Raw genomic sequence first — 25066 nt, 5'->3', positions numbered from 1 at the left:
TACACTCTGTAGTAGAATCGTTTTCTTTCTTCTTCTTCTTTTTTTTTTTTTGTTTTTTTTTTGTTTTTAGATGGACTTTCACTCTTGTTGCCCAGGCTGGAGTGCAATGGCGCGATCTTGGCTCACCACAACCTCCTCCTCCCGGGTTCAAGTGATTCTCCTGCCTCAGCCTCCCGAGTAGCTGGGATTACAGGCATGTGCCACCATGCCCGGCTAATTTTGTATTTTTAGTAGAGATGGGGTTTCTCCATGTTGGTCAGGCTGGTCTCGAACTCTCGACCTCAAGTGATCCGCCCGCATCAGCCTCCCAAAGTGTGGATTACAGGCATGAGCCACTGCGCCCGGCCTATAGTAGAATCTTTATGCTCCCTAGGGTGTATTCGCCTTCTTGATCCTGTTATAATTCACCAAGAAAATTCCCTTTTCAGAGCCTTTGCACTTGCTGTTCCTTCGGCCTGGCTGCCCTTCCTCCAGTCACATCTACCTGTTACCGTTCCTGAATTCTGGTACCTGTTAATGACAGCTTCTGAGAGGTTTCTTTAATCGCGCTATTTAAAATAGCACCTCCCACTCTCTATCCTTGTGTTTTCCATAATTTTTCTTCATAGCTTTTATCACTTTCTGAATATATCTGCAGAGCTTCCCTAACCCTACAAACGTGGAATGTAAGCTCCATGAGAGCAGGTGCTTTGTTTTGTTCACCACTGTATCCCATAAAACCGTAAAACCATGCCTGACAAACAGTGGGCACTCAATATCTGTTCAGTGAATAAATAAATAACCTTCGTCTGAAACGTATATAGTTACGTTACGTATATAGATCACCACTTAGTAAACCGTCTGGGAATAACAAGCACTCGGAAGGCCCCAGTCTCAGCCTGACGGCTACCACGTGACCTTCCTGAGCTTGGATTTCCTCCTTGGGAAGATTAGAGGGTTTGGTGCATCCTCAACTCGAAGACCTCCGGAACATGGAATCTGGGCCATTACTGACACCTAAGCCAGCCGTCCCTTTCTTAGAAGACATACGGTAGCGCTTCCACCCTCGCTCAAGTCTCGGGAAAGGAGGGGGCGGAGGGTGAATGTCATCACTCCGCGCCTGCCTGTCCGCGACGCGCCGGCGGGTGGCGCAGCCCTTCGCTCGCCCGGCCTCCCCCTCCCTGGTTCCGCGCTCTGGTTCCGCCATGGAATCCAACAAGGATGAAGCTGAGCGCTGTATCAGCATCGCCCTCAAGGCCATCCAGAGCAACCAGCCCGACCGGGCGCTCCGCTTCCTGGAGAAGGCACAGCGGCTATACCCTACGCCGCGAGTTCGCGGTGAGTGTGAGGTGTCGGAGAGACTGGGGACATTAGAACTGATGGGGGGAACACGGGAACGGACCGACTGGAGCAGTTAGAGGAGGGGGAGGGGTGGCGAGGCGCGGCTACGCCTGCGCACTGAGGCGCGCGGTGGCTGCTGGGAGGCGTAGTTTTTCCCTCGCGCTCCTCTGCAGGAGGCGAGCCATCTGGAGACTCGGGCGCCTGGGACTTCAGCTTTCAGGGTGCTCGCGGAATCCGCTGGGATTTGAGGTCTCCGAGAATGAAACGCGCAGGCAGCCGGGACGAAGGGAACTTACCTAGAAGTGAACTCGAACTACTTTTCCCAAGGGGCCGTTCGGTGGCCCAGGCCAGTCGCCGGCCTGAGAAATATCATAGTTCAGGAAAATAAACATAACTCCTTTGAGGGAGAGAATGGGCGCTAGACAGGGAGAGACTTCCGTCCTTCGGGCGCCAGGGAAAGGCGCTTCCGTATCTTCACTGCCTTTCACGTCTCGGGCTGAGGGTCAGGGACCACCCTCCCAAAATGCGAGCCGGCCTTTACACCCACCCCAGTCCGCCGCCTCCGACGGTCTGTCCTGAGGCCGGGCGCCTCACTCGGAGCTCCCGATGATGAGATTCGGAGTGTGTGGCCTGGTGGGAGGTATTGACCTCAGCCACCCCAGCCCTCCATCGCCCGGAAGAGTCCAGCGGCAGCCGGCTATGTGGACGCCGAGGCTCTGAGTGACCCTGGACAGGAGGCTCCTGAGCCAGGGAGGGAAGAGTGAGGCTGGCTTTACAACTCATCACCTCGCTTCACCCGGGAACCCTTTCTTTTTTCTTCAACCTAAGTTTTCCAAGGAGTTTTTCTTAATCCAAGCTAGAGGGGAGAAAGACACCGGGTGGTGCTTGTGATCACCACTTAGTAAACCGTCAGGGAATAACAGGTACTCCGAAGGCCCCAGTCTCATCCTGACGGCTACCACGTGACCTTCCTGAGCTTGGGTTTCCTCTTCGGGAAGATTAGAGGGTTGGCGCAGATAATGTGATTGGCAATAATACCCACAGGGCTTTGCGGTTCAGGAAGCTCCTTCGCCTGTGCCTTCTCACTTGAGCCTGCCAGTCAGGGAGGCAGAGCAAAGATCATTATCTTTATTCTATGGGTGAGGAAAATCTCTGAGGTAAGGGATGCCCAAGATGACACAGCTAGAAAGTGGGAAGTTCTGTGACTCTGTAAATGTTTATGAAAGAAAAGAAATGAAATTGAGGAACAGCAGTCAGCCTCCTAACCGGCCCTGCCCGCCTGATGAGACTGAGAAAGCAGGAGGCTGGTGGAAGAGGTAGCCTGGACTGCTGAACTTTCCTCCCTCCAGACTCTTGCAGGTTGATCTTTGGCCTGTTTGCCTCCCCTTGGAGAGGGTTTCAGGCTGTATTTGCCAGGACACCTGAGGTAACCTGCTCGAGGAGCCTCCCAATGAATTAATTCGTATTCTGTGGTGGGGCGTGGGCCCTCCAGCTGTCAGAATTCTGCCTGACACAGATGCTGCCGCGGGCTCAGGACCTGGCAGCCAAGAAAGAATGGGCTACAGGGCCTGTGGGGATCTTTCTGTCAGCAGGCCCCCTGCACCAGTTCAGGAGCTTGAAGGAGTGTCCTCTCTGGGGCTCGGGCTCTGGAATTTGCTGAGACAGAAGAATCACCTGCCTGCATATTTGTCATATTTGTGCTTTTCTTCAAAGACTATGAGACTATACGCCTTATGCATCTGTGTAAACTTTACCATCTGCAGCCCTCCACTGAGCTGACAAGGACCTGGGATTAGTTTAGGTCTGGGACAGGGAAAGATCTTGCTTCAAAAATAGAGGGCAGGGGTACCCACTGGGCTCCCTGCCTCCCCAGGGGCAGTAATACAGATATATTAGGTGGCAGTCTATTGCTTTGGGTTTAGGCTTATCCCAGATGCTCATTCAATGCAGCAGACTTTTGTTGAAGATCATTTATGTTTTGTTTTGTTTGCAAAGTCCTCTGCTTGGTGCTGGCAAGATTGGTAAAATGTGATCCCTCACCTCAAAAGAACCTATAATCTAGTGAAAGAGACAAACTTACAGAAATAAATGTTCAAGGCAGAACTGTGATTAAACAAAACATAAGCCCAGGGTTTGATGCTGAGGGCTTAAGGACGGGCATGAAAAAATCAGTCCCCATCATCCATGGGTTCACAGTCTGATGGTGGGGAGGAGGTGTGGAGGACAATCTCCTGAACATTAAATTATAAGCAGTGTAGTGAATGCTGTAGCAAGTGCATAAAAATAATGTTATCTCACAGCAAGGGAATGCTTTGGGGACGACAGGAGTTAGCATTTGAACTGTGCTTTGGAGGAAGGTGTGAGACTTGAGGAAAGGCATCCTAGGAGAAGACAGGGGAGCTGAAAGTTGTAAGATTCGGGGGAAGAGATCAAAGTGTAGCAAGATTTAAAGGCAGTGGAGGTGGTAATTTGTATACAGAGAGGATTAAGCTTAGAAAATAAAATGGGGCCAGATCATAAAAATCCTTTTCTACCAGACCAAGATATTTTCACCTTATTCTGTAGTTAGTGGGGAAATCGTTGAGGTTTCTGATAGCAGGAATAAGGTAAGGGTGCTGTTGTTAACAGAGAACAGCATGAAGGGTTAATGAGAGGTAAGAGAGACTCAAGGTAGGAAGCCAATGAGAGAGAATTGCCTTGAGCAGGTTGGCTATTCTGAGGGCCTGGGACAAGGCAGTATGGATAAGGCTAAGGTCCCTGGAAAAGAGGCACCAGGCCTGTGTGAGAGAGGGCTGCAGAAGAGAATCAGATGGGATGCCGGGGGATCAGAATTGAAGCCCCTGTGACCAGGAAGAAACCAGGCTGAAAAACTGGGATGGGAAGAGATGAGCAGAGTGGGAAGTGCCAGTGGGACAGGCCAAAGGAGCTGTCAGCCTGGAACTCAGGAGAGCACTCCAGGTTACAGGTGAAAGTGTGGTATCGTCTATTCCCTGGAGCTCACTGGAGTTGTGCATGGCTGAGGTCACTGTGGGAAAGTATAGACCATGGAGAGAAAGTTGCTGCAGGCACACTGGCAAGCCCACAGGCAAAGGCAGAGGAAGCAACAGAGTGAGATGGAGCAACAAGAAGAGGCAGTCCCCGGAGAGGGCAGCAGCCAGGTAGCTGTGGAGAGGTATGGCAGCAGGTGGCGAGCAGCCCTGTGTGATGCCGCAGGCACTACATGGGAAAAGGACAAGTTGAGAGATGAAAAGGGAAGGATCGAGAAAATGGGCAGAGGATGGTCTTGGAGAGGTGGAAGGGCAGAAAGGGGAGGCTCAGAGCAACCTTGAAAGGGTGAGGGACCTCACACTGTTGGCCTTTGCAACAAAAAGGATGTGAGGGGACTTGAAACTCCTGCTGCAGGAGGTGGGACGAGGAGGCACAGAGTTAAACTGCAGAGCAGTAGCCCTAAGCTGGGAGGTCACAGACTAGAGATGGTGGAGCCAGTCAGTCAGTCCCTTTCTGGGAGTTTTATCCAGCAGCTGGCAGCCTGGTAGCCATTGGCTTTGACTAAGGCTTTGTAACAAATGTGGAAGGTGCCAGGTTTCCCAGGGAGCTCATGAGAGCATTTGTAGGCCTCAGTTTCCCCAGCATACAAAGAGAGGATTGGCTGCAATGATCCTGAGGTTCCTTGCAGCTCAGGCTACCAGACGTTCCGTGAAATGGCTGGCTCTGGGCTAAGTCAGGAAGGCCAAGCTAGGAAAGCCAGCCCACAGGAAAAGGAGATGGGTTGCTGAGGGATTCTGCATTCAGAGTCCAGGAGTGAGAGAGATTCTGGTGTTGGTAAGGTCCGGGGTGGGGTTGTTCCCTTCAAGTCAGTCAACCTTCATGAGCCCCACCATGCACTCAGCCCTCTTCCACTCACTGTATTACACAGAATCTTATTTAGCCCTCAGAGCACTCCTATGAGAGTAGGGATCTTCTCTCCACTGAGGAACCAGATAACCTGGCAAGGCCACATGGCTAGCCAACAAAGACCCAGAACTGTCCATCTCCAATCCCAGGCCCGTTTCTGACTCACTGTAAGCACCATAGGTACATAGAGCCCAGAAACTCAGCTATTCACCTACTAACAAAGTCACAGTCAGAGACAACACTGTATATTTGCTGGGCATTGGGCTGAGTTTTTTGCTGGCATTCACTCATTCCCTCTTTTAGCCTGTATGACGGAGATGGAGTTTTGCACAGATGAGCTAAGTTACCTTGTCCAAGATGACTCTTCTAGCAAGTGGCAGAGCTAGGTTTGAACCTGTTGGGGAGTCTAACTTTTTTTTTTTTTTTTTGAAACAGGGTCTTACTCTGTTGCCCAGGCTGGAATGCAGTGGCGCAATCACAGCTCACTGCAGCCTCAACCTTCTGGGCCCAAGTGATCCTCCCACCTTAGCCTCCCAAATATTGGGACCACAGGCATGTGCCACCACACCTGGCTAATTGTTTTATTTTTATAGAAACAGGGTCTTCCTGTGTTGCCCAGGCTGGTCTTGAACTCTTGGGCTCAATCCATCCTCCTGCCTTGGCCTCCCAAGGTGCTGAGATGACAGGTGTGAACCACCGCCTGGCCAAGTCAACTCTCTAGTCTGGGTTCAGTGGCTTTGGCTATAGGAATCCTCTCAGCTCCACCTCAGGTGCCTCTCCACCCCAGCTCTGTTCTCTTCTACCGAATTCCCTTCCTTTTCTAGGTCTGCCAGCTTTACTGAGAAGAGACAGAACCAAGGTAACATTAAGCTGTTCTGTCTCCTTTTGTGACATTGCTTGTCAGCCTCTGTGCCATGAGGGATGTAAGCATGGAGCTGTCACATCCCCCAGGCCAGAAGAGAGACCCTACTTGCCAGCAACCAGAAATCTTTACTTTCCAACTCAAGCAGAAGGCTTCCATGTGACCCAGGGCACCCCCATTCTCCTTTGGGCTCTCTCTCTCTGTACTGTAGGGAAATTAGAGTGGCTGATTCCCTGTAACTGCCCTGAAAAGCTTCCAGAATCTTCTCTGAGAGGTACGAGAGAGAACCTGTCCTATCTCCTGGCTAGTGCTCGTGCTCATCTCTGGCAGTTGAATAACTGGTTATTTTGCCCTTAGGATCTGCCAGGCTCAGCCTGGGCCACTGGAGCTTCCAGAGGAACTGAAATAAAGAGCTTCTTGAAAAGCTCTAGGAAACAGCATATTGCCTCCTGCTCCTGCCGCATCCTGACCAGTATCTCTTCATCTTTTGGTTTCTCTTGCCATTCCCTTGGTAGCTGGCATGGACCTGGTATCTGGGATGGCCTGAAATCTCATGGTTACTTCTGGGTCCCGAGCCTGCTGAGCACTGAGCCTTTGCCTTCCTGAGCCTCAGAACTCCCCCGCTACCCAGCCCTCCTCCTCCCCACCCCCCACCACAGGTCGCCTCACCTCCCTGGCCAGCCCACTTCTGTGGCCAGACACTTCATCAGCCTTGAACCTTTGCTCTTTGTCAGACTCTGCACCAGGTGCTTATACACATTATCTCATTTCATTCTCCACCACGACGGTGAGGAAACCGGGTTCAGAGAGATTTCACAGATCAGCCAGGGTCACACTGCTAGGAATGGCAGAGCTGAGATTTGCATCTGGGCCTTTCTGAATTTAATGTCTCTTCTATGCTTTTGCTTGGATCTCTGTCCCCGATCCCCACCTCCACCCCATCAGACATGTGTGGCCCAGGATAGCAGCATAGTTAAGAGCATGGATCCTGGAGCTGGACATCCTGGGGTTGAAAGGCCCCTCTGGACGTCCTGGGGTTCAAAGCCCTCTCTGCCTCCTAACCAGCTGTGTGGTCATGGCAGCAGTCTGCCACAGTGCCCTCTTCCTACAGTGGAGGCTGCTGTGGCAGTTAAATGAACTAATACATGCAGATCACTGTGAAGGTACCCACCTGACACACATCACTGGGTAAGAAAAATAATTGTTGCTATTACTCCTCCCCAAGCACCCTCTCAGGGTTTGCTGCAGGAGCCTACCTCCCTTATTCAGAGCAGCCCCGGCTGTGAGCTCCTGTATTTGGATTTCCCAATTGAAGACTCAGCAAGATCACACAAGCTCGCGGTGTGGCAGCAGCAGCAGCCCAGGGCAACAGTGCTCCACTGGAGCCCCATACTCTGTTCCCAGTGAGACTGGCTCTCAGCCCCTTGGGTCAGACCTCAGTGCATTGCACTGGTGGGTGTGGCACCCAGCATGGCGTCTTCAGGCCAGCAGGCACCTGGCGTGTTTGAAGGAAGCAGAGGACCGTTCTGGGATGTGCTGCTGTCCCTCCTCAGCACAGAGTGATGCTGGATCCCTGCAGTGATCCAGATGCCTGTTTTCCCAGCTGGTCAGCTTGTCAGAGGCTTTAGGATTTTACTACCCAGGGCACTGGGGCCCAGGCCTGACGGTTTCTGAGAGCTGGTTTTGTGCCTGGAATAAATGGACATAGGGACCTGCTGCCGGAGACTTGGGCCCTTCCTTATTTAATCTGCAGGAACCACAGGCTAATTTTTGCTTGTTTTTGTGTTTTTGAGACAGAGTCTCACTCTGTTGCCCAGGCTGGAGTGCAGTGGCGTGATCTCAGCTCACTGCAACCTCTGCCACCCAGGTTCAAGCAATTCTCCTGCCTCAGCCTCCCAAGTAGCTGGGATTACAGGCGCCTGCCACCACGCTGGCTGATTTTTGTATTTTTAGTAGAGACAGGGTTTCATCATGCTGGCCAAGCTGGTCTCAAACTCTTGACCTCAAGTGATCCACCAGCCTCAGCCTCCCAAAGTGCTGGGATTATAGGTGTGAGCCACCACGCCCAGTGGACTTGGTTTTTTTCGTTTTTGTTGTTGATTTTTTGAGATGGCGTCTCGTTCTGTTGCCCAGGCTGGAGTACAAGGGCATGATTTCAGCTTACTACAACCTCCGCCTCCCAGGTTCAAGCGACCCTGCCTCAGCCTCCCAAGTAGCTGGGATTACAGGAGCCCACTACCATGCTCGGCTAATTTTTGTATTTTAGTAGAGATGGGGTTTCACCATGTTGGCCAGGCTGGTCTTGAACTCCTGACCTTGTGATCCACCTGCCTCAGCCTCCCAAAGGGCTGGGATTACAGGTCTGAGCCACCGCACCTGGCCGGGCTTGGTTTTCAATAACCATGATGCTGCCAAGGGTGATAGTTAATGTCCTGTATAGACTCCAGACACTGAAGAGGCCATTTGACATGCCCAACCATTTGAAAAATGTGAAAAATAGCAAGTAGTGAGCACAGCAGATATTGCTTTTGGTCTCATACCATCCCTGTCCCCCTTGGGCAAACTCATTTCCCCCATTCCTCTTTACAGCTAAGCAAAGGCCTCCAGGAAACCTTCTTGACTGATCCTACCTGAAACAGATGGTCCTGCTAAGCAGGGTCCCCTTTGCAGGGTACTTTGCCCATCTTGGCACTCAACATGCCAAGTCTGTTAAACTCACTACTTTGAGATCTTAAAAATCTGAAGGGTTGACCGGGTGCGGTGGCTCACGCCTGTAATCCCAGCACTTTGGGAGGCTGAGGCGGGTGGATCACATGAGGTCAGGAGTTCGAAACCAGCCTGGCCAACATGGTGAAACCTTGTCTCTACTAAGAATGCAATTAGCCAGCGTGGTGGTGTGCAGCTGTAATTCCAGCTACTTGGGAGGCTGAGGCAGGAGAATCACTTGAACCCAGGAGGCAGAGGTTGCAGTGAGCCGAGATCTTGCCATTGCATTCCAGCCTGGGCAACAGAGTAAGACTCCATCTCAAAAAAAAAAAAAAAAAAGGTAAAAATAGGGCATAGTGCTGTGGACTGAATAATTTACTTATTCAAAATGTGATGCAATGCAAACATATTTGCAGATTTGAATGAGTTCAGTAGAAAAACATGGATTCATAAGTTAGATTCATAAAAGCGAAAAGCAGAGTAAAACCAAATACATTGAAAGAAATGGCAATTAAAGCAGTATTAAATGAACTCTAGCAGGGCATGGTGGCTCATGCCTGTAATCCCAGCACTTTGGGAAGCCGAGGGGGAGCAGATCACTTGAGGTCAGGAGTTCGAGACCAGCCTGGCCAACATGGTGAAACCCCATCTCTACTAAAAATACAAAAATTAGGCCGTGCACGGTGGCTCACGCCTGTAATCCCAGCACTTCGGGAGGCCGAGATGGGTGGATTGCTTGAGGTGAGGAGTTCAAGACTAGCCTGGCCAACATGGTGATAACCCATCTCTACTAAAATACAAAAATTAGCTGGGCATGGTACTGGGAGTCTGTAATCCCAGCTACTAGGGAGGCCGAGGCAGGAGAATTGCTTGAACCTAGGAGGCGGAGGTTGCAGTAAGCTAAGATCATGCCACTGCACTCCAGCCTGGGCAACAAAGCAAGACTCCGTGTCAAAAAAAAAAAAAATTAGCCAGACATGGTGGCACGTGCCTATAGTACCAGCTACTCAGGAGGCTGAGGCATGAGAATCGCTTGAACCTGGGAGGCAGAGGTTGCAGTGAGCTGAGATCGCACCACTGCATTCCAGCCTGGGCAACAGAGTGAGACTGTATCTCAAACAAGCAAACAAACAAAAAATAACTCTAAATAAAGTACTATAGGGTTTATTAATAAAAGCAAGTGTGCTTTTGGAAGACTATCAGAATATCAGAATTCTGCCTGAATTTATTAAGAAAATAAATATATGTATAAGTATACTATCTGAAAAATAAGGCAATTACTACAGATTTATCCATGAATTATGTAGATTTTCTGTCAATTTTTATTAACATAATTTTGTTCATGTAAAAAGAAAAAGACTTCTATCCTGCCTACTTTTTTTTTTTTTTTTTGAGACAGAGTGGCACAATCTTGCTAAGTACAACCTCCACCTCCTAGGTTCAAGCAATTCTCATGCCTCAGCCTCTCAAGTCTCTTGAGTAGCTGGGATTACAGGCGCCCACCACTATCTTCAGCTAAATGTTTTTTGGTTTTTTGGGTGGTTTTTTTTTTTTTGTATTTTTAGTAGAGATGGAATTTCACCATGTTGGCCAGGCTGGTCTCCTGACCTCAGGTGATCCGCCTGCCTCAGCCTCCCAAAGTGCTGGGATTACAGGCGTGAGCCACTGCGCCCTGATTTTTTTTTTTGAGACAAGGTCTCACTCTGTCACCCAGACTGGACTGCAGTGGCGCCATCTTGGCTCACTGCAACCTCTGCCTTCCTAGTAGTAGGGATTACAGGCACCCACCACCACATCTGGCTAATTTTTGGGTTTTTTTTGTTTTTTTTTTTTTTGAGACAGAGTCTCGCTCTGTCGCCCAGGCTGGAGTGCAGTGGCATGATCTCCGCCCACTGCAAGCTCCGCCTCCTGGGTTCACGCCATTCTCCTGCCCCAGCCTCCCGAGTAGCTGGGACTACAGGTGCCCGCCACTAAGCCCGGCTAATTTTTTGTATTTTTAGTAGAGACAGGGTTTCACTGTGTTAGCAAGGATGGTCTCGATCTCCTGACCTCGTGATCCACCCGCCTCGGCCTCCCAAAGTACTGGGATTACAGGCGTGAGCCACTGCGCCCAGCCTAAGTTTTGTATTTTTAATGCAGACGGGGTTTCACCACATTGGCCAGGCTGGTCTCAAACTCCTGACCTCAGGTGATCTGCCCGCCTCAGCCTCCCAAAATGCTGGGATTACAGGCATGAACCACTGCGTCCAGCCTATCTTGCCTACTCTTAAGGACTGTGGCTTTCAAGAGAGTAAATGACTGCCTCCCCCAGCACCCACAGGCCTAATCAGGGCAGGAGCTGGTGGCTTTGCTGGGAGGGGAAGCAAGTGGGAAGCAGGAGGCCGCTCGGCGAGGCACGCAGCTTGCTGGAGCAGGAGCCCTGAATGGTTTCCTTGCCTTGCACAGCCCTGATCGAGTCCCTCAACCAGAAACCACAGACTGCCGGTGACCAACCCCCACCCACAGACACAACCCATGCCACCCACAGGAAAGCAGGTGGGACCAGTGCCCCCTCGGCCAACGGTGAAGCTGGAGGAGAGAGCACCAAAGGCTACACTGCAGAACAGGTTGCAGCTGTGAAAAGGTAGACGGGTGGGCAGGGACCAGAGCCTGGGGAGATTGGGGACATCTAGAGGCTTCCTGGAGCATGTCCTCCACCTCCCATCTGCCTGTGGGCTGCACAGGGCCCTGGGAGGGGCTTGGTGGATGGAGAAGGTCCGAGTGTCCAGGTTCACCAGGACCTCTCCTTATTTCCCTCAAGGCCCAGGAATACAGTGTGGGAACTGGGGCTTCACCACCCCTCCCGCCAAGATGACCCACAGCAGAGGCTGGAAAAGCTGACTCTGCCGGCTTCCTCTGCCACTGGCCAGGCAGGCCCCAGGCGTCTTTACACAGCTCTGTTTGTCAACAGAGATGGAGCCTTGTCTCCCCCTCCAGGTTCTACCCCAACCCACAGCCCAGCACCCAACAAAAACCCTTTCAGATCAGAGCCTGTGTGGGGTAGAATGGAGACCAGAGGCAGAGTTACTGCCCCATGACTGTGAGCAGGCCCCGTGCAGAGCAGCTGGCTACCAGGCCAGAGACCACCCAGCCAAGGATCCTCAGGCTTAGACGTTCCCAGCTCCCATTTCTCCCCAGGTCTCCCAGCAGCTGGCCTTGGGAATCCCCAGGGTCATGCCCACAGCTCCTGGCAAGCTTCAGGACCGAGGCCGCCTGTATGAGACAGAGCATGACTGCTGTTATAAAAGTGTAGGCCAGATCTGTACTTCACTGACTCGGCAAGGTCCGTTGTAGGCAATAGAAACTGATGTATGAGGGATTGGGAAGGCCTAGAAACGGGCCAAGAACCAAGAGGTCTCCAGGGGTGCAGAGAGGAAGAATTGGTGAAAAAGAACTAGGGTCTCTTTAGGCCCTGTGCTTGGGGTGAACAGTCACCTGCCACCTCTGGCCTTCATGTTACCCATTCAAGACTCAGATTGGGCTGGGCGTGGTGGCTCATGCCTATCATCCTAGCACTTTGGGGGCCAAGGCAGGAGGATCCCTTGAGCCCAGGAGTTTGAGACCAGCCTGGGCAATTAGAAGACCCTGTCTCTATCTTTAAATATTTAAAATTTTTAAAACTTTTAAAAATTAAAAAAAAAAAAAAAAAGACTCAGATTGCCAGGAGAGTCGGTTGGCTGAGCTTGGGACACCACCCTGGGTGATGGACACCGACAGTCCTCCTGAGCTCCTCCCATGGGGAAACTGTCAGCAGAACAGGGGGAGATAGATATTGGCCTGGCGAACCCCGCAGCTGCCCTCCTAAATCCAAGAATCCAGATAGTGTTCTTCTGTTTCCCGTGGTCCTGCCCAGCTCTGCATCACATTTGGCGTCCACTGTGGCTCCCTTGTCCCTGATGTCACACAACTGACCCAAGGAGCTGTCAGCCTTGCCCTGTTGGTCCCCCGCAGCCTGCCTAGAGCTGGGCACCCCACACGGCCTGTTCCTCGCTCCCCTCACACAGACCCATGTAGAGCACCCCCTACCACGCTCTTCTCCCTCCCCAGGGTCAAGCAATGTAAAGATTACTATGAGATCCTGGGGGTGAGCAGAGGGGCCTCGGATGAGGACCTGAAGAAGGCCTACCGCAAACTGGCCCTCAAATTCCACCCAGACAAGAACCACGCGCCTGGTGCCACTGAAGCTTTCAAAGGTAAGCCGGCCCTGCTTTCCTAGCACTTTGGTGTGTGCATCTCCTGTCCGTGGCAGGGAGTAAGGGACCAAGATAGCTTTCCCAGGAAGTGGGGTGCAGGAGGAAGTGGCCTTAGGCCCAAGTTGCCCAGGCTTGGGAGCTGCTTCCTGGGAAAAAGGTTCTAGTAGCCACCTCCAGCTATGTAGAGTTTGTCAGAGCTCAAATAGCAGCATTTCTGCCCCCGCTTCCTCTGTATTTCCTGGGGTTACAGTAGTAGAACTACTACTTCTAGTAGTAGAAGTAGTAGGCAAGAAAGTTCTAGTAGCTTCTCCAAGGATTCTCAGTGATTGAGCGACTCACCGTGTGTGCTCCCCTGTCTTGGAGTCTCATAACTGCCCACTGGGGTAACTGTTTCCCTGCTGAGGGGCAGGGTAGCCCCAGGTCAGGGGCCTCAGGCCTGGTGGCCGCCTCAATACCAGCAGCCACAGCCAGCTCCCCCGCCATACCTATACACCTGGGGCCTGCAGTGGGGACATGGCAGTCTCTGGCTTCAGGGCCCACTGGCTCAGGGATGGGTGCTTCATTTCTGGCTGAAATCGTAAGCTGCCCTTTATGCATTACATTTTCTTTTAACCTATCAGGCGTTCATGTGTACTGACTCTGTGCACTGCAATTTCTCATTGCCCCAAACATCACTGCCTTTTATTCCCACCATGTCCTCCTTCCTTCTCTCATTCTCGCTTCATCCACCTCCTTGGAAAACAGCATGGTGACTAGCCCCCACTGGCCTGGGCGGGGTGCGTGCTGTGCTGCACCCACAGCCATAGCCAGCTGGAGAGCCTGTGGCAGAGCAGACTCCAAGACCTGGTGTGCAGTGTCCCAGGAGCCCCGGAGGAGAAGGAGAGTGGGAGTGGAGGGAGGCAAGGTAGCCCTGTTGAATGCTTCTCCAGCCCCAGCCTCTGCCTGCAACCTGCTCCGACTGTACTGAGAGGCCAGCTCTGGCCTTGAGGCCTGGTCAGAATTGACAGAGGAGAAGATTTGCCCTCCTTATTCCCAGGGGTTTCATGATGGGAATCAGATGTGGTTTGGAACCACTCCTCGGAGACAGTGGCAGCTTGAGGAGAGAGAGTGGGAGACTGAGAAGCTCAGAGCTGGGATCCTTCAGGGCACAGCCGTCCTGGCCAGGGGGCCCTGGTGGGAGGCTCCAGGCCCAGGTAGGAAATAGTGGTTGGGGCCTGGACCCCCAAGAGTGGGGGACTCACCCTGGCCATATCACCAGGAGTGGAGGAGTCTCCATAGCGCCCTGAGATTTGGCCCTTCCCTACAGCTCCTGCTGCCTTCCAGTTCACAGTAAGGATATTGTGTGTCTGTCTGGCCTGCACGTCAGACTATGACTTCAGATTTACAGAACCTCCAGAAAGGGACGCCTATCCTGTTGGGCACCTCAAGAGAGAATGAGGAAAGAGGTTTTTGGTGGTTTTCATCAAGTCGGAGAGAGAACTTGCAGCAAGAGACACCTGCTTTTGTTTGACTGCCAGCTCTGTAACATGTTAAAGCTGTGTGAGCTTAGGCAGTCACTTCTCTGAGCCTCAGTTTTCTCTTTGGTGAAATGGAGATAGGGTTGTTCTTAGAGGTAAATGAGTTGACCTGGTGTGGTGGCTTATGTCTGTAATCCCAGCACTTTGGGAGGCCAAGGATGGGAGGATCCCTCGAGCCCAGGAGTTTGAGACCAGCCTGGGCAACTTGGCAAGATCTCATCTCTACAAAAAATACAAAAAATTAGCTGGGTGTGGTGGTGCACGCCTGTAGTCCCAGCTACTCAGGAGGCTGAGGTGGGAGGATCACTTGAGCAAAGGAAGATGAGACTGCAGTGAGCCATGATTGCTCCACTGCACTCAGCTTGGGTGACAGAGTGAGGCCCTGCCTCAAAAAATAAACAGAAAAAGAAGTAAATGAGGCCATGCTCCTAGGGGGCGTGGCACATCGACAAAGCTTGACCCTTGTCTTGAAGAGAGCAAGGATCCTGTATTACCCTCCACCCAGCCAGGCTGCCCAGATCCACTGAGGGGTCTTCCTGCATGCCCCCTCCCCACACTGGCCAAGCTTCCTGCCCGCCCCAAGGACGTCTGCTTCCTAAAGCACTGCTTGAGTACCTGAGAAAAGTGAGCCCTCGGCTGCCATTGGAGCCTCCCCTGCACCCCAGGATCCTCAGGCCTGACCTTTCCTCCTCCCCTCCAGCCATTGGCACAGCATATGCGGTACTCAGCAACCCGGAGAAGAGGAAGCAGTATGACCAGTTCGGCGATGACAAGAGCCAGGCGGCCCGGCACGGCCATGGGCACGGGGATTTCCACCGCGGCTTTGAGGCCGACATCTCCCCTGAAGACCTCTTCAACATGTTCTTTGGCGGCGGCTTCCCTTCTAGTAAGTTCCCTACAGCCAAGTATCCCAGGGGTGATGGTGGGGATGGCATGCCATCCTCTCCCTTTCCCAACAGCCCCGGCTCCTGACTCAGCCCCTCTGACCCCCAGGTAACGTCCACGTCTACAGCAACGGCCGCATGCGCTATACCTACCAGCAAAGGCAGGACCGCAGGGACAACCAGGGTGACGTGAGTGAGGAAGGCGCCGGGAACAGCGTGGGGAGGGCACCAGATCCATCCCAGGGAGGGGGCCTGGAGGAGGGAGTTCCCTACCACACTGTCCATTCTGGGACCAGCAGAGTCCCCACAACTCTCAGCCAAGGAGCCCTCTGGGCCTCCCTTGCATTCTGCTGAGTGACAGCAGAGGGCGCTACACGAGGGAGCCGTGCTCCACTTTGCCAGCGGGAGCGCGGCTTTGCTGGTCTGGCTGGGGAGTGGAATGCAGAAACCCCACCCGCAGCCAGGCTTGAGGGTGATGCGAGGCTTCCATGCAGGCCGCTCGCTGGTAAGGCCAAAGTGACATCCTCTCAACAATGGAAAGTTACACTCTGTGAGAGAATTTTATTTTATTTTTCTTTTTTTTTTTCTCCATGGGTCTCAGCTATTTTCTCTCAAGTTTTTGAGAGAATTTTTTGGGTTTTTTTGTAATTGAGACGAAGTCTTGCTGTCTTGCCCAGGCTGGAGTGCAGCAGCGCGATCTCGGCTCACTGCAACCTCCGCCTGCCTGGTTCAAGCGATTCTCCTGCCTCAGCCTCCTGACTAACTGGGATTACAGGCGCCCGCCATCACGCCCAGCTAATTTTGTATCTTTAGTAGAGACGTGGTTTCACCATGTTGGCCAGGCTGGTCTTGAACGCCTGACCTCTGGTGATTCACCCGCCTCGGCCTCCCAAAGTGCTGGGATTACAGGCGTGAGCCACTGCGCTCGGCCAGTGAGAGAATGTTAAAGGATGACAACATAGGTGCCGACTCTTCTTGCTAAAAAGCCAAAAGAGACTTTAAAAAACATATTTACAAAAATTTGGGAAACTGAGGTGGGCAGATCACCTGAGGTTAGGAATTTGAGACCAGCCTGGCCAACATGGTGAAACCCCGTCTCTACTAAAAATACAAAAATTAGCCGGACGTAGTGGCAGGTGCCTTTAATCCCTACTCAGGAGGCTGAGGCAGGAGAATCGCTTGAACCCGGGAGGCGGAGGTTGCGGTGAGCTGAGATCATGCCACTGCACTCCAGCCTGGGCAAGAGAGCAAGACTCTTGTCTTAAAAAAAAAAAATTTTTTTTTAATAAAAATTATAGCTAGCCAGTGCTCCAAACACATTTTGTATGCCACAGATCAAAGAACATCTAGCTGGCTAAAATTAAAATATTGTGGACAATTGCAGAACATTTTAAATTCTGGCAAGGCAGAAGGGGTTTCCTTTAGCTCTGACAGTATTTATTCAAATTTTTTTTTTTTTTTTTAAATTTTTTGAGATAGAGTCTCTCTCTGTCACCCAGGCCGGAGTGCAGTAGCACAGTCTTGGCTCACTGCAACCTCTGCCTCCCGGGTTCAAGCGATTCTTCTGCCTCAGGCTCCTGAGTAGCTGGGACTACAGGCGCCCACCACCACGCCCGGCTAATTTTTATATTTTTAGTAGACAGGGTTTCACCAGATTGGCCAGGCTGGCCAGGCTGGTCTTGAACTCCTGACCTCGTGATCCACCTGCCTCTTCCTCCCAAAGTGCTGGGATTACAGGCATGAGCCACCATGCCGGCCTTTTCTTTCTTTCTTTTTTTTTTTTTTTTTGAGACAAGGTCTCGCTCTGTCACCCTGACTGGAGTGCAGGAGCCTCCCCTCCCAGGCAAAGCTCCCACCTCAGGCTCCTCAGTAGCTGGGACCACATGCCCACCCCACCACACCCAGCTAATTCCTTGTAGAGATAGGGTCTGACTTTGTTGTTTGAGCCCAGGCTGCTTTCAAACTCTTGGGCTCAAGTGGTCCTCCTGCCTCAGCCTCCCACAGTGCTGGGATTACGGGCATGAGCCACTGCCCCTGATCAAAAATTTTTTATTTTGTATCTAACAACAGAAGAGTTTTTAACATCACAGATTATCACACAGTGAATAAATTTGTTAATTTTTATTTCTAATTCTTATTTTTTTGTTTGTTTGCTTTTTCTGCAACCTAGGACCAGTGCTATTTCTAATTTTAATTGGTAATTTTTATTTTATTTTAATTATTATTTTTTGTAGAGATAGGGGTGTATGTTGGCCAGACTGGTCTTGAACTCTTGGCCTCACATGGTTCTCCCGTGTTGGTCTCCCAACGTGTTGGGATTACAGGCATGAGCCACCACACTGGCCATAATGTTTACATTGGTAATATATTTGTGTGGTTCAGATTTCAAAAAGTTGTATATACTGCATGTCTCTTTCCAGCCCTGCCTTCCATTCTCCTGGAGGAAGCAAGTTTTGCTGCTTTTTTTTTTTTGGCATGCTCTCAAAAGTAAATGCAGACATCTCACTTCCTCCTGTATTTCACACCAGTTGCTGCTTTGTTTTTATCTGGAAAAGCTGTCAGGTGAAGGAGCATCTGTATTTTGGAGCCTCGTGGAGGGAATGGCAGAGTGGTGTCATGTCTTCTCAGGGTCCACTGTTCTAGGGGAGCTGGTGGTGATTATGGCTGACGCCACACCCCACCCAGGTCCAGCAGAGTGACATTGGCTCTTCCCTCCAGGGCGGGCTAGGGGTGTTTGTGCAGCTAATGCCTATCCTCATCCTGATCCTCGTGTCAGCTCTCAGCCAGCTCATGGTCTCCAGTCCACCCTACAGTCTGAGCCCAAGACCGTGAGTACATGGGTGAGGCTGGGCCATGGGCAGACAAGGGGCTTTAGATTCTCAGCCCCGTTAGGGGCCTTCTTTCGCATCCTGATCCAGCCAGTGCACGATCATAATGCAGAAACCTGGCTTCGAATCAATAAAATATACTTTCTCTATTCAACTAGGACTCTTAAGCTTTTTAGGATTATGGTCCCCTAAGAAAATGCAGCAAGAGCTACAGAACTTGTCCCTAGAACTATGCACACATGCGCGCACACACATACACACACATGATACACATGCACACATACACACACAATACATGCACACATGCACGCACACACATCCACACAGAGTTTTGCATATAATTTCAGCAGCTTTGTGACTCCTTCCTGCCCATCTCCCCTGCCAACCCTGACGAAGAACCTCTGCTCCTCGGTTCTGGTTGGGCTTCCTGAGGCTATGGAAAGAACAGGGCACTAGAGTCAGACACAGCAAGCATGGCTTAGAATCCCAGCTTCTCCACTAAGAAGCTGTGTGACCCTAAACAAGTTATGTAACCTTGGTTTCCTCACCTATAAAATGGGAATTGTAACATCCACCTGCTGTGGAAATTAATGAATAATGCATATAACATGTCTGGTCCATTAGAAATGCTCAACAATATTTGTTTAATGAATGCTTGGTCTCAACTGCCAGGAGTGAGCTTGAGGATGTTTTGTGATTTAGGGTGTCAGCTCCCCTCATTGATGTCCAGCATCTGGCCCAGGGTCAGCTACTCAGGGTGCTCAGCTTCAGTGGGTGGATCCCCCTCTCCCCAAAGGTGGCCACCTCTGGCTGGGAGCTGGAATGACCCTTCTCAACCAGCAGGGGGCAGAGTCGGTCCACTGGACCCTGGCCGCTGGCTCAGGCTCCCTGTGGCCAGATGCCAGCGCTTTTCTCTGCAACTGGAGACATGCGAGGAGCAGAGGACTAGGGCAGGGACTGTTGTCCCCAGAGCACTGGTCCTGTCTGGGTGTCAAGGCTCTTCCCACAGCTGACAGAGCCTGTGATTGGAGCTGGGAGAATACGGCTCTCTGGAGCTTTTCCTGTCATTTTGTCCCTAAGCCTCTTAACTCGACACTGGGAACTCCTAGATAGGCAGGCAAGCCTTCAGTAACAATTGGCTTAGGGGATGAATGGGGAAATGGAGGCACAGAGGTGGAGCCCAGATTCCCTCCCAGGTCCCCAGTTCCCCAGGGTGGGCCTCTCCCCAAAGGCCCCAGGTCAACAGTGTGGCAAGCAAGGAGTCTAAAAGCAGGGCGTTCTGTAGTCTGGGCCACGTGTGTGGGAGGACTCTGCCTTTTCCTCAGACCCTCCTTTCAGGGAGTGTGCGAGTCCCTACTCTGGTTTGAGAAGGAACCAACTACTCGTGTGTTCAGTGCGGCACCTCCTGTCATGGGGCCCATCACCCCTAGAGTGCCCTGGGCATGGGAACCCGCACCCACTTTGAACCTGGTATTTCTGGCCAGGTCCGTGGGCCACATCCACAGGCGAGTCACTGACCACCTGGGTGTCGTCTACTATGTGGGAGACACTTTCTCCGAGGAGTACACAGGCTCCAGCCTCAAAACAGTCGAGCGGAATGTGGAGGATGATTATATCGCCAACCTCCGGAACAACTGCTGGAAGGAGAAGCAGCAGAGTGAGTGTGGGGAGAACATGGGGGCTGTATTTGGGAGGTGACTGGGGATGAAGCTGGAAAGCAGGGGAAGGAGAGAGCCCTGCTCACCCTGTGCTCTGAGGGCCCGGCCCCTGGCACTGCCCTGCACCAAGCCACCTCCCAGCCAAGAGCTGGTCTCCACTCCTGTGTTTCCCTGGGGCTGGAAGCCAGGGGCCACCTGGTGGTTTCCTCAGGTTCCCGTAAGTCACTGCCATCAGCCTGGCGTGTTGGCTGCCAGAGGTGAGTGTGTAGAGACAGACTGGAGCGGATAGATCCCTGGCCGCCCTGACTGTGCTCCTGGATCTGTCTGTGGGACCCTGGGGAGGCCTGACCAGGATAACAGGGTCTCACCTTGGCTGGCCTCACTGCATTCTAGAGAAAGGCACCTCTGTCACTCTCTCCCACATAAGGACTGTAGTCTCTGCTCCTCCAGGGTCTTCCTAATGGGAGGCCAGCCCTGTCCAAGCCCCGGGCCTGTGTCAGCCTTCCTCGCAGGCTTCAGGAGGTACTGGCTGTGCGCTAACCCTGTCCCATTGCTTTGCAGAGGAAGGCTTGCTGTACCGGGCGCGCTACTTTGGCGACACAGATATGTACCACAAAGCACAGAAGATGAGCACCCCCAGCTGCAGCCGACTGTCAGAGGTGCAGGCCTCCCTGCATGGATAGTCCTGGGCCAGCCACGCCACCGAGGTCCAAGTATGAGCCAGGGCTGCCTCCACCCTGCAACTCCTGGCAGCTTTGGCCCTGGTCATGAGGCAGAGGAGGGAGGGGGAGAAAGGGAGGAAGCCTGGTGATTGTGGCAAAGACTCCTGTCCCCAGCCTGACCTCAAGCCTCCAGAGACCGGGCAGCTGTGGGGCCTGCTAGGAAACCAGGGTTGGTTTCCGCCCTCTAGCGACGCTCTCCTCCCCCACTCCTGCTCTCTCGCTCCCTGGCTCGGGGGATGTGGGGGACCCCAGAGCCAGGCAGAGTGCGAACTCGAAACTGTTGCTGAGGGCCACCTGGGGCTTCTTGGTCCACTCCAGCCATCAGTCAGCACGGCCCTTTCTCCAGCACAGCAGACTATTGTCCGTGCCCTGGTATTCAGGCCATCACATATTGTGGGGCCCAAGAGAGCCCCACACGCACACTGCCTGCCTGATACCAGGAAGAACCATGTGGGAACAGGTGGGCCAAGGGCCCTTCTCTTCCTCCATCCCTCCAGCGAGGAGGAAATGGAGCAAGATGAACAGGCAGCCGCGAGGTGGGTGGGAGCTGGCAGGCTTGGCGGCGGGAGGGGCCGCGGGCCCTGACCACCCCCCTCTGGTGGGATCTGAGGCACTCTCTCTAATGCCACCACACCTGGCAGCCTGGAAACCACAGGCATCCGGCCCTGCCCAGGCATCTCGCCTGCGGTCTGAGGAAGGGAACAGAAGGTCACGAGTTCAGGGTCAGACGCAGCCGCTCAGCACAGGAGGGGTGGAGGGGAAATGAGAGTTGCTCGTAGCAGGCTCCCTCCTCCTGCAGCCTGGCGAATGGGGGTGCTGGGCTCTGTTCCCAGCATTTGCCAGAGGTGGCCACTTCGGCCAAGCCCGGAGAAGTGTGGGCAGAAGCAGTGAAGGTTCTTCTCTGTGCGGGTGCCCTGTCCACCCCCCCCCTTGCCTGTGTCCTCCCGGCCTGGATCTATGGCTGACTCTGCCTAGAGGCCATTTGTGTCTGCCTCTGTGCCGCCGCAGGAGGGCAGACCGCAGGTGGGGTTGGTGGGGGTCGAGCGGGCAGCACGGTGCAGTGGCGCAGTGGCAAGGGGGGCTACTTGTGTGGCATAAGCTAGAGGAGCTGGTGCCGCCTGACTGCCGAGCTAACTGTTGCCACTCTCCTCCCCAGACTATGAAATCCCTGGAGAATTTTTGGTGACATGCACTGAGCCAAGGTGATGGACTGTATATTTGAGGAAAGACATACAAAGAAACAAAATTAAAATGGAATTGGAGGCCGAACGCTGCACAGCTGCCCTCTCTCTCACCCAGTAAATGCAGAAAGCTCTTAGGACAGACAGAAAACCTGCCGTGGGGCTGCTTCCCTCCCTCCCAGGGCTGGCGGAGGCTCCGCATCGGCTCTCTCCTAGGATACAGAAACCATGGCAACGAAAGTAGAATGTAAAACTCCCAGCAGATATCAGTGGGAAGGGCTGGGGGAGGGGCCATCCAGCTGCCTTTCCTCCCTCGCAGGAGCCACCACCAGCCACCTCTCAGGAGAAGCCAAAGGCGCTGGCCAAGGATAGAGGAGGAAGAAAGAACTCTCCATAGAATGTACTTTATAGATGTGCGTATATGTATATATATCTATTTATATGTAAATAGGCATATATGAAGATATATATATATAGTCTACTTTTTAAACTCTGCAGGGATTTGGTTAAGTTGTTGAGCTGATTTCTTCCATGTTTTAGAAAATGAGGCCTGTTTGGGGAAGGCACCCTGGTGATGTTTTTGCTAGACATTAGCTGTAGCTGACAGCGTAAGGCAAGTCACGTCAGAGCTTTTCACGGCCCCCCGAAACCCCAGCCTGGTTTTGATGGCAGCAGTAATCATGATAGCGTGAACCCGTGAAGGCCTCAGGATAATGGTTAACCTGCAGAGGAGCAGGCCGTGGAGGCAGGTACCAGGTCAGTACTGAGTCACAGTGGAGGCACCACAAGGACCTGCTTGGGTGAGACCACCCCTTCCCTCTGAGCAGCGCCAGCGGGCTCTTTGTCCTGGTGCCCAGGAGCCCTCCAGCTCCCTGCCCACAGAAGGGAAGGCCTGCAGAGGGGGCCAGGATCTGCCTAACCACTTCCCCATCCCTAAGCCCCTCAGTGGGCTTTGCCTTATAGGTGCCACAGGGCACAGCTCCATCATTGCCACTGGTTTTTCCTAAGTCCTGCACCAAGCATTTCAGAAGGTTCTTCCTCCGAGTCAGCCAGTGGTGCTGGGACCCCAGGGCAGCCTCCCCAACTCCTGAAGAAAAGTCAGTGCCCATGGGTGCCTCTCTTCACCCGCTGTGGATGTGACCACCAGGCCTCCTCTTGTACCTTGGACAAGGGATGCACCTGAACCAGAATAGTTTTCTTACCCTCACCTTCGAATGAGGATTTTGCTCAAAACAGCACTTGCTGCCGGCGGGAGGAGGGAGGTTTTCTTTATTCCCACAGTTTCTACTGGGCCTTCTGGAATGACCGTGTTTTCCTGTGGCGGTGAGTGTGTCGTTGAGCCCACCGTCTTCCAAAGCCTTACTTCCCCAAGCTGCCAGCCGGGAGGTGATAACCACCCTCCCAGAGTTTCTCTCGGCTCTTTTTTTAAAAGTCCCCCAACAAATAGGATTCTTGCTGGGAAAGGAAGTTTGGTAAGGAAATGTCAAATCTGGTTTTTAAACAAGGTCCCACCCTATAGTGAAGCGGCCACCTCAGCCCAGAGAGATTATAAGAACTGATGTGGCCAGAGTGCCCCCCCACGGTGGCCCCGGTGCTCTGCCCCCACACCCCGACCATCTGGTCTTGGTAGATGTCCCTAGATGGGCTGAGCCATGTGCAATAAGAACATAGATCCTAAAGGATCCCCCGGAAGCTGTATTCCTTCAATTAGAATTCTCAAATTGTACATGTGTAAATATATGTTTATTATGTGACTGGCCGTGGTGGGTTTGCATTGAGCAGGGAGGCTTAAGGGAGGGGGCTGGGGGCACAAGCCCCTGCTGCTGCTGACACTGTCCAGCCTGTGCCACAAGGAGTTCTAGATGATGAGCCTGAATTTCCCCCGACCCCTGACCCTGGCTAACAGCCACTTAGGTCTGCTGTTCCCGAACTAACTCCGTCCAGGCAGAGGGGTGCTCAGGTGGCTGGGGGGCTGCAGGACTTGAGCAGGCTGGGTCCCTGTGGTCCCCAACGCCAGTCCTGGGTGGGCATCTGGGCCACGACCATCACCCTCTGCTTTTCCCTCTCCCACGTCGTCCCCACACCCTCATCTGCCATGTGCCTGCAGAGCATTCAGAATTCCCGGCCCCAGCCTGGAGCTCGATCCCACTCAGGAGCCAGAGCCTGGGAAAAGAGTTTGTTTCCATCGTCCTTCCCACCATCCCCCCCAACCGCCCCCACAGCCCGCCCTCCTCTCCAGGAGGTTGAAAAAGTTAAAAATGTGGCAGCCCGAGTCAGGTCAGGCTGTTGTGAATGGAGCAGCAGATCTGCCCAGGCCTCCCAGAGACAGGGCCTGGCAGCCCTGACTGGCGGACCCAGGCCCCTCCCGCGGCTACGCCAGCCAAAGACAGGCGGGCTGCCCGGTGGTGCCACCACGGCCCCGGAGCTCATTGGCTGCCCCTACCCGGGGTCACCACAGCCTGCCCTGGTGTGCAAGCCGCCACTTGTTAGCTACGGTTGGCAGAGGCGTTGCAAGCACCCCCATTCACCCACCTCATCCCCCTGCCCTCCCTGCGTAGCTCGACTGTGAGCCAGAAAAGGTGGGATGCACGCTCTGACTGCAGCAAAAAAGACTTTGACAAGTGTTCCCCACCCACTGTCAGGTGGCAGAACGCCACGCCACTACTCCATCCCAGCTCCCCGGCTCCGCCAGCTTACTGCCTTGCCCCTTGCTGCTCCCAGGTCCAGAGAAAAAAAACTGCTCCAGGGACAAGGAGCACACACCCGACCTGCCTGTAACCTCATCCCCACCCCACATTGCTCAGACAGAGTCACCTGGCGTCTGGAGCAGGCACACAGCAGTGCCAAGAATCAAGTTAAACAGACTGTTGACATGGTTCAGAAGCAGCGCAGCGTCCCTACCAGACATCACGCCACGTGACATGAGCAAGTCAGCTCACTTCCCAGAGCAGGAAACAGGCTTGGGGGAGGAAAGTGGTGCCCAGGGTCTTGAAGAAACCGTGCCTGTCTCGGGTCCCTGTAGCAAAGTGGTCATTCTGCAAACAGTTGCTCAGCCCAAATTTGCTGCACTCGGAAATCAAACCCACTGGTGTCAGGTAGAATGGCCAGAAGACCCGAGTCCAGGAGGATGGAAAAGATGAAAAGGCCACACTGAGGATGGTGGCACTTCATCTGATGGGCTTGGCCTAGGGAGCAGCTGCCCGTTCGAGTAGGAGTCTCCTGGCAGTGACACGGGCATCCATCTGGCTGCACCAGGAAACGT

General features: G+C 53.0%; 1 protein-coding gene across 3 annotated transcripts; it reads left to right on the top strand.

The window, feature by feature from the left end:
* The first annotated feature begins 848 nt into the window (after nt 1-848).
* On the top strand, nt 849-23563 carry DNAJB12 (DnaJ heat shock protein family (Hsp40) member B12). Of its 3 annotated transcripts, none has more exons than XM_023204983.2 (9): nt 849-1317; nt 11228-11405; nt 12869-13014; nt 15232-15417; nt 15525-15604; nt 18134-18243; nt 19728-19900; nt 20463-20560; nt 21780-23563. In XM_023204983.2, the coding sequence occupies exons 1-9, from the start codon at nt 1083-1085 to the stop codon at nt 21807-21809; spliced, it is 1236 nt and encodes a 411-aa protein (XP_023060751.1). In that variant the 5' UTR covers nt 849-1082; the 3' UTR covers nt 21810-23563. The 3 variants fall into 3 exon arrangements, with proteins under 3 accessions (XP_023060751.1, XP_023060753.1, XP_023060752.1); XM_023204985.2 differs by having other exon boundaries at nt 20463-20608; nt 21780-23558; XM_023204984.3 differs by having other exon boundaries at nt 20463-20614; nt 21780-23558.
* Nucleotides 23564-25066: the final 1503 nt, after the last annotated feature.

The sequence above is a fragment of the Piliocolobus tephrosceles genome, chromosome 9 (genome assembly GCF_002776525.5).
Source record: "Piliocolobus tephrosceles isolate RC106 chromosome 9, ASM277652v3, whole genome shotgun sequence".
NCBI lineage: Eukaryota > Metazoa > Chordata > Mammalia > Primates > Cercopithecidae > Piliocolobus > Piliocolobus tephrosceles.
Note: the sequence above shows the minus strand (reverse complement) of the source record. Positions and strands in the feature narration are given on the sequence as shown.